Consider the following 15,387-nt stretch of genomic DNA (forward strand, 5'->3'; position numbering starts at 1 on the left):
CTAATGCTAGATGTAAATACTGAGAATCTGATTAAATTTTCTTTATAATAAAAATCCAAGAAGGGCTGCAACTAACCAGTAGTGATCAGGCAGCTGTTGAGAAGAAAAATTAGACACTTTGGCTTAACTTTTGTCAATGCTCTCAAGCCAAACAATTTGAATATTCCAATGACCATGTCTTTGATTTTGTGCATTCCTCTATTCATGAGGATTCTAAGATTCAGGCAGCAAGGAAAATTATTTGTTTTATTGAACTGGCTTTGTACATAAGGGCAGAAGTCAGACCAATGATTGGAAAAGCTGGGTGCCCATGACAATATGTACCACCAACTTGACTTTTAAGAACAAATTATTATTAAATACAGTAGCTGCCATAGATCAATCAGGATCAGGGCCCAATTGCACTAGTCTCATTGGCATTGACACTGTACAAACAAAAAGACAGTCTTTCCTCCACAGGACACAATCAGAGGCTGTCTACACCGCACAGCTTACAGCGGCACAGTCGTGCTGCTAAGGTCGTGCCGAGGTAAGACACGCAGTATAGCCGCTCTTTATCACCAGGAGAGAGCTCTCCTGACGACAAAATAAAACCACCCCCAATGAGGAGCAGTAGCTTTGTTGGCAGGAGAGCCAGTGCTTTTCATTGGTAAAACTTGTCTTTCAGGGAGGAGTGTGTGTGGGGGCAGGGGGGGATTGTGTTTTTGGTTTTTTTTCCCCACACCCCTGAGCAACACAAGTTTTAATGATGGAAGTGCAGTGTAGACATAGCCTAAGAGGTTTTCTAGGGATTCTATCTCATGGAGTGGGTATGGCCTAATTGCCACCACTGAACTCGGGTCATCTATGGGGTGGTCCAGAACACTAATCACAGGGTCAACCAGCTAGTCATTCATTGGAGTGTTCTGGTTTTGGTTGGTTTGTCTTGTTTTGCTAATAGTGGAGGACCAAAAATGTTACAAATGTTGCACTCTTTTCTCTGTTAGTCTGTGGTATCAGAAGCAAAAATGTCCCTGTACAGAATCTCAAACACCATTCAGAACTTTTATAAAATAGGAATCCTTGGAAATGCATGCTTCATTATAATCCAGGAGACCTGCCTCAGTTACTGAGCTCAAAGCAGGAAATTCTCTAAGCACCCCAACCTGTGATCAGAAGAAATCCCAGATACATTAGATATGTATCCAGGTTTTGTCCTACTACATGCATTAACTAATCTAAAAGATACAGCTGTGTTTTGTAATCACTGTGGGCAGAATTTAAACTGCTCTAGTGTTGGACTAACTCTGCTCCCATTGAAGTAAACTGGATTCTTACTGTTGACTTCAAGTGCACTTTAAATATTTAACTCCAGTAATTAACCACATTAACACTTAGGCACCTAACTTAATATTTGCCCTTACAGACCCAATGTATAAGGCTTGACACATGTTTAATTTTTCAGATTTCCAGCAACAAAGCCCTGAAATACAGAATCCTATTTGTATTAAAAAGTCCACACACACACAATAATAGAGTTACCACTTAAGTGGTACAGGTCTGAAGAGAAATAGCTTTTCTTTACATTCCATCCCTGCATGGGTCATTAGCTTTCCTACATTTTTTTAAATGATACAAAAATGATTCAAAGAACAAATGCAATAGGGTTTGACAAGCTTACCAGAAAAGACAAAGAAAAGGAGAATAGCACAGAAATTCCTATTGTCAATATTTACAAGGGGATCACGCCTTCTGTGTACCTTCTTCAGGCATTTTACTTGACACTGGCTTTTTGGAAAGGTCATGGCTTAACAGGACATGTTCATTAATCATTATGCCTGTCACTAAGCGACCATCAGCAACCTACCCTTACAGTGACCTACATTGGCGTGTAACTTCTTTTCATGTGACAACAGAATGACTCTCCCCTCCCCCATATTCACTTTTTTAAAGTTTGTAGGACACATTTAAGTCAGCCAATCAGATTATTGAACCAATTTGTGACCTAAACTAGTGTTTGCGCCAAAGTTACCCACGCTGCCTAAAGACAGGGTCAAAGAACTGTTTGAAAAGGCACAGAACACAGCTTGGGCAGTATCTGGTATGAGGTAGAGCTTTCAGCTGGTGATGCAAAGGAGCTAAAGAATAAGTGCTAGAAGTATGTTCTAACATATGATGGAACTACAGCACTCTTTTTGCACTCAGTAAACAAACTTGTACTCTGACTATTTTGTGGACTTGTACATAGCCTTATTTAGCATTATTGTACACCCCAGATAAAATACATGTGTATATGTAAATGTTACTGATATTATGTCTGATCTACAGCGTGTGTGTGTGTGTGTATGTATGTATATGCCCCAATTCTGCAAACACTTATACACATGGGTAACTGAACACATGGGATGAAATGAACAAATCTTCTGTCTCATTAAATGTTGTTTTTTACTAACATCCCTTCACCACACCAGTTAGCCTGAATGTATTAGCTAAGCTTTGTTTATCTACACAATGAAGAGGTTAATGAGAACAATCTGTTTATCTTTGCCAACTGCGGTGTACACACAGCTTCTGGATTTAAAGTGCCATCAGTGTGCAATAAAGTTATCCATCATAGCCTAATTGTTTTACTAAGTGTCAGATTTGCATGCATTTTAAAGCTCATTAAACATCTCTCCCTTAGTGCTTTCTATTGTCAAATATAATTTCCTCCCAACTTAAACAAATTTATATTCAATCATCAGACATAATTTTTATATTGGTACAGGACACTCCTCCATTGGTAGGAGAATGGATAAGGTCCCCTAAGGCCTTTCACTTCCCACTATTCACAATTCTTCCTAGCCTGAATAATTTAAAGATTCTTCATTTTAAAATATGGGCTAGATTGTGCATTTCTTACTTATGTGTATGTTCGCTGCCTCATGAGTCATCCCACTGAAGGGAATGGAAACACTCATGTGTGTTTACCAGTGTAACAATGGCAGAATGTAGCCAAAATAACCAAAAGTGTGGATCCATTGAGGGGGCCTCTATTGAAAACAATGGTCATATACTGATTTACACTAACTGGCTCATTGTAGGAATATTGGCCAATCTATTCTTCTGTATACATGACTTGTTCGATTCTAATTCATTTTTTAAAAGACACCTTTGTCCTCGCAAGTCTTTATTACAGAATTCCTGCTGGCGTACTGTTACATTATGGCCTTTTCTAAAGAAACTTGGTGCTGTTCAGTGGGTAAAGTCAATTTATTTTTGGTTGGAATATTTGTGCCTGTGCATAGTTTTGGTTCCATTACTGAGCTAATGATACCTATGCCTAAAATCAGTCATAGAATATCAGGGTTGGAAGGGACCTCAGGGGGTCATCTAGTCCAACCCTCTGCTCAAAGCAGGACCAATCCCCAACTAAATCATCCCAGGCAGGGCTTTGTCAAGCCTGACCTTAAAAACCTCAAAGGAAGGAGATTCCACCACCTCCCTAGGTAATGCATTCCAGTGTTTCACCACTCTCCTAGTGAAAAAGTTTTTCCTAATATCCAACCTAAACCTCCCCCACTGCAACTTGAGACCATTACTCCTTGTTCTGTCATCTGCTACCACTGAGAACAATCTAGATCCATCCTCTTTGGAACCCCCTTTCAGGTAGTTGAAAGCAGCTATCAAATCCCCCCTCATTCTTCTCTTCCTCAGACTAAACAATCCCAGTTCCCTTAGCCTCTCCTCATAAGTCATGTTCCAGTCCCCTAATCATTTTTGTTGCCCTCCGCTGGACGTTTTCCACTTGTTCCACATCCTTCTTGTAGTGTGGGGCCCAAAACTGGACGCAGTACTCCAGATGAGGCCTCACCAATGTCGAATAGAAGGGAGCGATCACTTCCCTCGATCTGCTGGGAATGCCCCTACTTATACATCCCAAAATGCCATTGGCTTTCTTGGCAACAAGGGCACATTGTTGACTCATATCCAGCTTCTCGTCCACTGTCACCCCTAGGTCCTTTTCTGCAGAACTGCTGCCGAGCCATTCGGTCGCTAGGCTGTAGCGGTACATTGGATTCTTCAGTCCTAAGTGCAGGACACTTTGAAGAGTCATTTATAGCTCTGATTTCCCTCTATTTGCAAGAAGAGCTATTCACCTCGTCTATCTTTGGTTTAACTCAGTATATTTTTTCAGTTACTATCCATACTGCATGTGGCAAAGCAGAAACCTAACAAACAGCTACAGTGAAAAATCTGAGTTATTCTGACTTTCTGAAAAGTTCACACCATCACCCTGTAACTCAGCTTCTTCTATGGTAGCCCCATTACCTATTATAATGAATGCCTCACAATCTTTAATGCAGAGATCCCCAAAGGACCCTTGGGAGGGTGTGGATGAATGTGGGGGGGGGGGGAGAAGCAGGACCTAGGCCAGCCCTCATAAGGGGCAGCAGGGAGCACCAGCCAGCCTTACTCCACCCCCATCTCTGCTCCAGCCCCTGGCAGTGGTCCCAGCTGCAGCTTACTTCAGCTCCAGTCTCGCCCCCGACCGCAGCCCAGCTTCTGCTCCCAGCTCTGGCCTCCACTCAGCTCTGGCTGCAATTCCTTCCCCAGCTGTGATCTCAGCCCCTATACCCGTACCATCCCCCCTACCTCACCCCCAGCCATGGCCCTGCTCCCAGCCCCAGTTCCGAGGCGGGGGCGCAGATGGAGTATGGTAAGGTATGACCATGAAAAGTTTGTGGACCACTGCTTTAATGTATTTATGCTCATAGCACTCCTGTAACGATGGGATGCGTTATTATCCCTTGTTAGAGATGGGGAACTGAGGCACAAAGACTTGCCCAAGGTCACACAGGAAGTTTGTGGCACAGCACCCTGTCTCCCACATCTTAGCTTTTTGCCCTAACGGCTTGGACCATCCTTCCTCTTAAGTAGGTCATCTTAATAAACTAGCATAATGGAATAGTAGCTTTAATTTAAATGGAACTATATATGGCAGTAGCACTATATATAGTAGTAAGAGTTTATAGGTTTTCAGCAAAGCTATCAACAGCAAAAATTAGAAACACACACTATGTGTTCAGGCTGACCTGCCTTGTTTCTCACTGACTCTGCTCTATAACTCATGCATGCCTCACTTGCAACCGCCACGTGTCCTATTTTACTTGCAAGTTCAAGAACATCATTAAAAGTTACTTGCATACAAAATGGGCATCACCACATCAGGATGATAATTCACAGATTCTTACCTAAAAGCCAGAAGGAACCATTGTGATCATCTAGTCTGACCACCTGCGTAACACAGCCCAAAGAATCTCACCCACTAATTTTTGCATCAAGCCCAAAACTTCTGTCTGAGCTATTTTAAACTATCAAACTATTTTTAGGGCATAATCATCAGACTATGAGAGTGGATGAGCTAATCTACCAGTGGGACCTGAGCCAGCACATTTTGAAAATCTCAGGGTTTACTACCCTGTGTCAGAAAAGTCCCGTGTATGGTAATTAGCTCCTACTCTGGCTCCGTGTGCTGGAGTCAAAAGGCAGTCAGATATACAGATAAGTAGCTAGCTGCCCATGGGAGATCTTGACAGACAGAGGAAGATGTACCCTTTTCACCAAATGGGCCCTTCTCACCAAACCTAATGCTCAGGTCTGGATCTGAGATTGAGGTGGTTGCACTATTGTTTAAAAGGTATGCATTTAGCATTTTGAAAAAAATAAAAATTACCAGCTGCTACACAAGCAACTTGTAACACCTAATAGTTAAAATGGAAGGCAGTACAATTCTGACAACCTCTCAGCTGCATACTTGGTTGGTACATACTACCAAGCCTCCAGCAGTAATGTTCTTGTATATGTATGTATTCTCATATGTACACAGACATGTACATCCCAAACACTGACTCCTCCTCAGAAGGAAATGCAGGAGTGAAGATATTCCTGGCCTAATGGATAAGTAAAGCTCACAAGAATCTGGGCTGCAGCCATTTTATTTAAAGGTGTAAACGTCTTTGTTGATGGTATCTAGAAATATAATATCAAGTCACAGTTACAGGTGAGTGCATGAAATAAACATGCATGCCAGTTAGTAGCATTCAAAGTTCTGCCATTTCCCATAGTACGTTGACAGCTATGATCATCACATAAGTAGTCAAGACCATAAAAAGGATGCCAGCAGTGCACTGCTCTGAGCCCAGGTATTAGGTGCTCACAGAAACTTTCTCCACTCAGATACTTATTAGCTAAGTATTTGGAAAGTACTGTACTACTCTAGCATAAATACAGTGAGACCAAAACTTCTATGTGAATCATGTAAAATTCCTACATAGAGCAAACAGATGAATTTCCCCACTCCAACTAAACTGAACAACAAATACACAATTACTTTCCTAACAAGCTTCCTAACATTTTTTATAGCTTCTCTTGCATTAGAAAGAAAACAAGTTATAACAGACTGGATTTGGGGAATATTTTGTATGGACATCTAAAAACTCAGAACTCTGCCTACAACTCTCTGGGAACATAGGACTGGAAGGGATCTCCTGATGATATGGAGTCCAGTCTCCTCCTCTCATCGGCAACCCCATCATCTAATCCAGTTCGTAAATTTATCAAGCTCCATCTTAAAACTAGTTATATTGTTTGCCCCCCACTATTTCTATTGAGAGGCTGTTCCAGAACCTCCCTACTCTGATGGTTAAAAACCTTCTTTTCATTTCTAGCCTAAATTTAATCATGGCTAGTTGTCCTTGCACCAACATTGTTCTTCATCATAAATAGCTCTACTCCCTTCCTGGTGTTCACCCCCCTGATGTATTTATATAGAGCAACAATAACCTCTCTCTGCTTTCGTTTTGTAGGCTAAACAAGCCAAGCTCTTTTAATTTTCACTAGCTTCATCTGACATCTCAACCTACCAAATTCCATCTATTTCACATTTCATTACTAATCAAGACAGAAGCAAACTCAGTGACTAAGCAGAAAAGTTGCAGCATTTCCCCTTAGTGCAAAACTTCTGAGTTATTATTGTCAATATTCCACAGATAACACCCCCCCAAAATGCTGTAACTTTAAAAGAAAAACAGAACACTAGACTGTTACTTTCATCTTCATTTTTTTTTAATCTGTAAAATAGACCCGTTATCAAAGGCCCTGGATACATGCACAGGAAAAACCTAATGCAACAATTGACTTTTAAAACTAGAGGATCAAACAGGAACAGCAGATTCAGAGTAAAGAACTTTCCCACTTCCTCTAAGACACACTCCACACACCCTGTCCCTGTGTAGGGTCAAACTTACCCGCTTTCTTGATTTGGACTTTGTTAATAAATAAATCGGCAATCAGACAAAAAAGGCCAGTCCAAGACTCCTCCTGAAGCTTGGCTGTTCTTAAAGTACTTAGCTCAGGACAGCTCAGCCCATCTCCTAGGTCCTCTGTCGCATACCCAAGCTTCCTTGATCAGGGCAGCCTAGTGCTGAAGGCTGCTTTCCCCCTTTTTTGTTAGAGACATCCTCCCTTCTGGCAGGTGTGATAGGGCAAGGCCAGCTTTAAGCAGCTGTCTGAAACAGACCACTAACCTCATCTTGCTTTGATCCAGTGTGCAATTTGTCAGTAGATTAGGACCTCAAACTATTAACCAGCTAAAAGGACAACAGTGCTAAATTAATTGCAGTCATTTAACTCCCTCTCAGCAACTCAAAGGACATTTGGCTATTAGAGCTGCCATAAATATGACCTGATTAATGGCCCAGTTCATGCTTCCTTTTCCTTCAATACAGGTTTCCTTGTAAGAGAGCATCTGATGAAGTAGGTTCTAGCCCACGAAAGTTTATGCCCAAATAAATTTGTAGTCTCTAAAGTGCCACAAGGACTCCTCATTGTTTTTGCTGATACAGACTAACATGGCTACCACTCTGAAACCAGTTCCATTTTGGTGGTTCATTCCATTCCCCCCCCCCATATAACCACAGGTCAAGATCCATCTACAGAAAGGAGCTAGGGAGTATGAGATTGCACTGTTTTATGAATATACCCCAATTTAAATTATAATCTGTGTATATTTTTTCCCTTTTATTATACTATAGCATCACATCAGACAAAGACAGCTGGATTTTTTACCCCAAATTTTGAATATCAGGACAAGAGCAGGAAAAGTTATATAACATAATACGTTAAAAGGGAGTCATTATTTTATACACACTCACTATAAAAGCTGACGGCACCTAACTTAAACAGGCATCACGTTTACATTGGCTCCTTTGGCCCTTGAGTCTATAGCTTTTTAATACTCTAATTAACAGAATTGTTTTGGATTCTACCACAAACAACTTTCCTCAAGGAAACTTTCCCTGGGGAAAGATTATTCTATAACTGCCTACTGCAGGGTTTCTTGCACCTTCACTGAAGGCTCTTATACTGGACACTGTTGGTGACAGGATACTGAGCTAGATGGATCTCTGGTCTGATCCAGTGTGGCAATTCCTATGTTAACACTATTCCAAAGAAATTCAGAATTATGTCTGAGTCATTTCCATGGGAGCTTTTCCAGGGAGACTCATTAATTCAATTAAGAGTGGAAATAAAAGACTTGGATCCTTCCATTCCATGGGAAATCACACAGGAAGCAGGTTGGGGGAGAATGACGTGAAATTCTTCTCATGGAGTTTCCCCACACTCATCCCCAGGGAGTGGAGTTGATCGTTCTGGCCTAGGAAAGCAGGGCTCTCAGGGGATCTGTCAAAAGAACAGAGAGATCTGTTCAGAGATCCTGTACCTCTACAGTGTCTGAGAGGCCCTGTGCCCTCCTCCCTCACTTTCTGTCTAATGGAGCCAATGGGGTGGTGGTGTCAGGACATTCCCAACCAGCTAATGTCCTCCCCAGCCAGCTGATGCCCTCCAGTGAAGTTCCACAGGGGGTGGGGAAGAGGCGCAGGGGCAGAATGACTGTGTCTCAGGCTGCAGTAACACTTGGGTGAATTTAGTGATAGCATTCAGGGGCCACGGGCAGAGAAGATGATGTGGTTGTGTAACTGAATTCCAAGGGACTCTGCTTAGGAGTAATTATGTGTATGTATGAATAACTGTTTGCAAGAGTGGTCCCATATTCCAAAAGCATTCTGGGATCCTTCTGGAGGAAAATCACGATACAACTGTAAATCATTATTACTGTCATTACACATGAGCACACCTGTTGTGAGGGTATGTTATAAAAAAAAATCTGTACAAAGGCAGAAAGTAGTGGCAGATTACTTTGAAGAATTATTAACTGGGATGTCAGATGTGTTTCTTCATAAACACAAAGAAGACAACGTTCTGAGAAACAGGACGGACAAAAGTAATATTCATAAGGATTGATAATGGTCTTGAATTACTTTGATAATATATTAGGCAAAATCATGCTTTCCTTTACATTAGGCTGGTATATTTCCTCTCACCTTGCCATGAACAAATCATACCCCGAGACCCTCTCTCCCTCTCTGTATGTACTGGCTTTGCACCATGATATTCCTTTCCAGGGTGGGGGAATGATACTGAGTATCTACATCTTGGTAAGAGATCGAGAATGCCCCTTGTCACCAACAACTGAAGATGTGAAGGTAATAGATTTTAGGGCCGCATCAGAATGAACAGTTCACACACAGTAAAAGGAAAAGGCAGCCCATTCCTGGTTGTTAAATGCTGAGGAAGGTCATTTCTTAGGTTGATGAATAAAGTGTTTGTAAGTTACTTTAAATGGTCAAATGGGAAGGGATTCTCATATATGCTCACACAAGCAGCCATTCCCCCTCCCCCAAATACTGATACATAGCTTTGGCTTGGGGCTTTGTAGTGTAGAAATATTACACAGATGGTCAAAAAAGGGCAAAGTAAAGATAAAGTGTGTTTGTAAAGGAACTCTTGTTGCATAGCCGCAGAGAAATGGTCCAACATTTGCGATTGCCAGACATCCCTCTCTTGATGGGAAAGCATCCCCCACTCTTGCAGCAATCCCTGCTTCCTGCTCCCTTCTGGGTTGCATCAGGAAGTCTCAACGCCTATCTCTACCAGACTCAAAGGAACAATTTCCTCAGTAGAATTCCACCCACAGCCCATGAGACAGTTCTGCAATGCTGAGCCTTACCCCTGCCTTTCAAGTCCTTCCTCAATCACTCCCTCTCCCTTTCATTTCCTTTCACTATCACTATCTCAGCCTGACATGAAAACCACCAGTCTGATACTCCAAGCGCTTGCAATTTCCAAACTGCATAGAAGTGTGAGGAATCAGCAATCATTCTGGAAAGCAGCAGGCATTGCCTTCTGTCCTAACACACAGCCCGCAGGGTTAGCCACACCCTAGTTCTGGTCTTTGAAAAGTCTGACAAAGCAAAGGTCATGCTTGTTCATGAGCATTTTGAGCTTAAAAAAAAAATCTCATCTCACGTTCCCAATTAAAAATGGTAAATGTATTGAACCTTTCTGGGTGTGAAAGTCATTTTTACTATACAGCCAAATGTTGATTTTCATCGACACTAGTGCAAATCTGGAGCAGCTCAGCTGAGTTCAATGGACTTACTCCAGATTTACACCAGCGTACATGAAAGCAGAATTTGGCTCAAAAGAGTTATACTATACAGAGCACCTTGCCAAAATACCATGGGGTAATTCCCATTAGTGCTGGTGAACTCCATTAGTGCTGTTAAAAAGTTAGAGGCTTAAATCCTACATATAAATGGAAGAATAGATGTTTTTGTACCACAACAGCTTCTAATCCTCCAGCCTTATGTAAATGTATGCTGGAATTTTTCAAGGAGGGAGTCAGGTGCCCAACAGTCATTGAAATTCAAGGGATTTTGGATGTCCAGCTCTTGGGTTCTTTTATTGCTCCCAGTCCTAATAAGATGGTGGGACTGATTAACCCCTGCAGGCACATATAAGTGCAAAATGCAGCCCCCTGTGGAAGACTCCAGCACCTGAGGAGGAATTTATATCTGGGTCAAACACATGGTGCCACAATGATCATCCTAAAAGAAAACACAACTTGAAACTCAAGCCTGAGCTCCATAGCCATCCCACCTGTGAAGGCTCCCTGGGACAGGCACTGAATTACCATGTCCCCTGCATGTCCTAGCAATGCCCCTTCCCAGCAAGATCTCTGGATTTGCACTGCTGCTTCAGGCCTGCTAGTGGAGAAGGGGTTAAGAGTGGCTTGTGACACTGCACCCCTTATTTTCATGCTAGGTAAACTTTCTGCTACCAGGAGGCTCACATCATTCCACTGACAGGACCAGGATGGTGAATCAGACTCTACACACTTTGTGAATGGCAGGATCACAAGACAGTCCTTGTCCTGTTGCCTTTTGTCCCACCAGCTATGCCAGCCTTATATGACCCTTCATCCTCTTCTCCAACATATGCTCCCACTACTTCTTACACACTGCCCGGCCACAGGAAATGCCTTTGGGAGCACAAGGCCACTAACCTCTCCGCCTTAAATTCCTTCTCAAGATATAACTCTGCTGTGATGCCTCCAGGAGATCAGCCAACTAAAGATTGCATGGAGGGGAAGACTCAGGGATTATTGACATTGTTTATTACATTTTTTTAAATCATATGATTTGGAAACATCAGGTCAGGCATATCACTATCTTATATAACCACATGATCTTATTATCATTATCTCTTCCTTCCTTACCTCCTATTGTTTGGTTGATACACTTGTCACATCTTGTTTTGAGTTATACTGTAGGCTCTTCCAGGCAGGAACCATGATTTTAGAACGTCTAGTTCATTGGGGCCTGACCCTAGCTGCCACTGCAGTACTAATGATGAGAAAAGTTAATATGTAAAGTGACTAGCAACTGAAGCTCTCTAGTCTCCTATTTCTCATTCTAACATTGTGCTCAGTCCTAGCCCCATTGCTGGTACAACTGACTTCAGTAGGACAAGGGTGCAGATCCAAGGAGGCTTTGGCTTTCACTCTGTGCTGTCATTTAAAAATGAAGATACATATTAGCTGATCTCTCTGTCCAAAGCCTCTCTGAATGTACATGGTCTCTGGTTCTTCTATCACTAGCCTCACATATGGATAAGGGGCTTGGGCCCAATCCTTTAGCTCTGACTAGGACATAATCCTCCAGTGAGGTCCTCCAGAGAAGAGGACTGCAGAATCTAGCTCTTTAGTTAGCCTTCTGTAGTCCTTCCACATGCCAAACCCCCACTGATTGAAATGGGAGTCATAAGTGTGCAAGGACTACAGGATCAGGCCCTAATATGGCATCAAAAATTTAAATTTTACCATTTGGTAAAAACTTCACTCTAGACCAGTCAATAGCCTGGTGATCAGGGCACTTTGGATATGGGAGAGCCACGTTTAAGAATCTCTGATCTTAATCAGGCAGAGCAGGGACTTGAACTTGTAAATCTTCTACTTGCCACATGAGTGCCCTGACCACTGGGCTATTAGCTGTTCTAAGGGGGTTTCCTCACTCATGGCATTTTTCATGAGAGTGTTTGAAAGGTCTCCATTTCCTCACAATGCAGAACGGGGAAATGTTTTGATTCTCAAAAATTGACATGGGATGGGAAAACCATTTCCTTCCCCAGATCTACTACGGGGTATGGGAGTAAGAGTCTAGGGAGAATCAGTGCTTTTACTTTAACATGTAATTCCCCAACACCCCATTCCTCACCCCTTTAGTATTCAGGGTCTGATCCTGCTCAAATTAAAATCATCAAGAGTTTTGCTATGGACTTCAAAGGTGCATGGTCACCCCTTCTGGGAGATATACTACATAGCAAGTGACAGAATAGGAGATTTTGCAGGATTGATGACGACCAAATCATGTAGTCTGCCAGAGTACCCATGCCCAACCACCAGCTACCCATCCCAACTGAAAATCACTTGGCAGGATTTGACTTACTGTCTCTAATTGTAGATATGCAGACAGCTCTGTGTTCTCAATGCTTTCAAGTCAAAATCTGAACTAAGTTTCAATACAAGAACAAAATATTTCAGGGTTGTTCTACTCATTTACACAAACTATTTGCATTACTGTCATGGTTTTAGGAAATTAGCTCAGCCTTTGTAAATGTATTGGTCATCATCTCTTTAGTCTGGATTTAGTTGATTGAAACCATAAAGTAGAATAGTTTGCAATAAAATGTAACACTTCAATGGTTCTGTAACTCCTCCATGCAACTAATTTATAACAAATAATGCAACAGATTAAGTTACAACAAGTCTGTATTTGGCCCTAGGTTCCATATGCATTTTCGTATTTTCTCTCACTCAAACTCAAGACCTCCCTGTGCCTGGTCCAACTCCCGTGAACCTGCAGATGACTTTACCTCTCATCTGGAAAGCTCTGTTCCAGCGCTAGAAAAAGGAAGCATGCCACTGCAAAAATCCATACTCCGGTGCATCCCAGCTAATTAACACTTCGCCCTGTTGGTCCTACTGTTTTGGGGTCCCCCAAATTGTACCATCTAAATAGACAATACATATTGCTTTTCCTACATGACCAGAAAAAATCCAAGCCCCAACACATCCCGGTGCAAGATCAATCTGGGTTTTACCGGATCCAGGGAATTTTGACCACAGATCTCTACATTCTGTTGGAAAAATGGAAACCAAGTGTAGCTGCTTCCAGTCCTTGCTAAAAAATCTAGTCCCTGATACAACTCGGCACACAAAGCACTTGTAAAATCCAAACATGGACCGGGAGCCAGCGTGATATGGCCCATTTTTTTCACCTAGATCCGCAAAGTTTTACTCTCTATACAGATACCCTTTTACATCAGATAAATCTATGTCCAGAGCTCTGCTTTGATGGTGGATCTATGTCCTGGCGGTGTTATTTACCAAGGATATATCAGGATCTGGATCTTTGCAGTGGGATTGGAGCTGGTGCTCTTCTTTTCTGGTAGAATTTAAGGCTTTGAGATTTAAACCCCCCACCCATATCTAGGTGCCGGATACATCTTTTTGCGGGGCTGCTGCACTCCTCTGCTATAGGATCTGGATTTTCGAGTTCGCTAATAGTGGCTACATTTTTTTCCCCTCTGTTAAAACTGGATTTTTGCGGAATTAGGATTAAAATGGACAGGATCAGGGCACTAAATGTGTCTTTTTTTCCCGCGCTGTTGGGCCAGGATGTATCAGAGTCCAGATTTCTCCGAGGAAGTGCGGCTACAGCGGTTGCCTGTTTAGATTGTACAAGATCCTGCGGGAGCCCAGTGCTGGAACCGGGCTTCTGCGGCGCTCACTGCCCTGGACTCGTCGGGGTCCGGATTTTTGGCGAGGCGGGAGCCGCTAGCCTTGCTTTCTGTTTTGCTGCTACAAATTGGGGGCTTGAGGCCACAGATCGATAGGATCCAGCCTCTCCCCGAGATTTCTTTTCTGCCCGTGAGAGTCAGACACGGGACAGCTCCGACGGGCATCACGGGAACCTGCTTGCACAGCAATAGGGACAGAGCCCCGTTTGGGCCCCCAGAGAGCGTCCCGGGGTAAGCGGGTGTGCGCAGCAAAGCAGCCTCCTGCAGGATGGGAAGCGGGGTCCAGACTGGGCACCATGGGGGTGAGGAGAAATGCCGTGCGGCTGGGACCCCAGCTCCGGCCCCTTGTGCTGCCAGGGAGAGGGGAGGATCACACTCCCCCAGACAGGGGCATGGGATTTGGAGGGTGTCTCTCTGGGGCGCAAAATCAAGCCCAGCCGGCTGCCTCCTGAGTCCTGGACCACTTAGCTTCGGCCGCCCCCCCCCTCCCCCGCCCCGACACCCCCACCCCGCAGGGGAACGGGCCACTTACCTGCGAGGAGGAGAGCGGGTGCCAGCAGCCCGCACAGCATGGCACCTGCGAGCGCCCGGCTGCCCATGGTCCTGCCCGGGAGGTGCGCGCAGTGTAGGAGAGCTCCGCCCGAGCCTGCTCGGAGAGAGGACGCGGCTCAGGGACACCCAGCAAAGGAGCTGATCCTCCGGCAGCCTGGCCGGGCTCGCCTTGCCCGCGGTGGCGAAGCTAGCTGGGCAGCTGGTCCCGGAGAGAGATCACCATCCAGCAGCCGCCTAGCCCCGGGACAACGCTGCGCTGCGCTCCGCTCCGCTCCGCAAGGCGCGTCCCGCTGCGCGCTTAACCTCCCGTGGACATCCCTTCACAGGGAGCTGCCTGCCGCCCGGCTGATTTATAACCTCCACATCCTCCCAGCGGATCACGCCCTCCTCTCCCTGCGTCACCGGGTCCCCCCTCCCCTACATAGCCTGGAGCCCCCCGGCCCCTCCAGCGGTGCCTCCGGCCCCCTGCAGTGCCCCGCTGCCTGCGCAGGAGGGACTCCGGCTCCCGAGCCCGCCAGGCAGGGCTCCGGCTGGGAGTCAGTGCCCACTTCCCGGCCTCTCGGGCCCCAGGTCAACTCGCCTCCGCGGCCCCCCACCCATGCCGCCCCCTGT

The 15,387-nt window shown here is 44.3% G+C and overlaps 1 protein-coding gene across 6 annotated transcripts in view; it reads right to left on the minus strand.

Moving 5' to 3' along the window:
- Window positions 1-15,168, minus strand: part of FLT1 (fms related receptor tyrosine kinase 1) — a 139,844-nt gene extending 124,676 nt beyond the window's left edge. For 3 of the 6 annotated variants that reach the window (XM_038376510.2, XM_043504358.1, XM_038376500.2), the window contains exon 1: window positions 14,756-15,167. In XM_038376510.2, the coding sequence (XP_038232438.1) occupies window positions 14,756-14,822 (67 nt within the window). In that variant the 5' untranslated portion in view covers window positions 14,823-15,167. Of the gene's footprint in view, window positions 1-14,755 lie in introns of all 6 variants that reach the window. The other 3 variants (XM_038376518.2, XM_043504359.1, XM_038376531.2) reach the window with 2 other exon arrangements.
- Between the last annotated feature and the right edge of the window lie 219 nt (window positions 15,169-15,387).

This window comes from Dermochelys coriacea, chromosome 1, assembly GCF_009764565.3.
Source record: "Dermochelys coriacea isolate rDerCor1 chromosome 1, rDerCor1.pri.v4, whole genome shotgun sequence".
Classification (NCBI taxonomy): Eukaryota; Metazoa; Chordata; order Testudines; family Dermochelyidae; genus Dermochelys; species Dermochelys coriacea.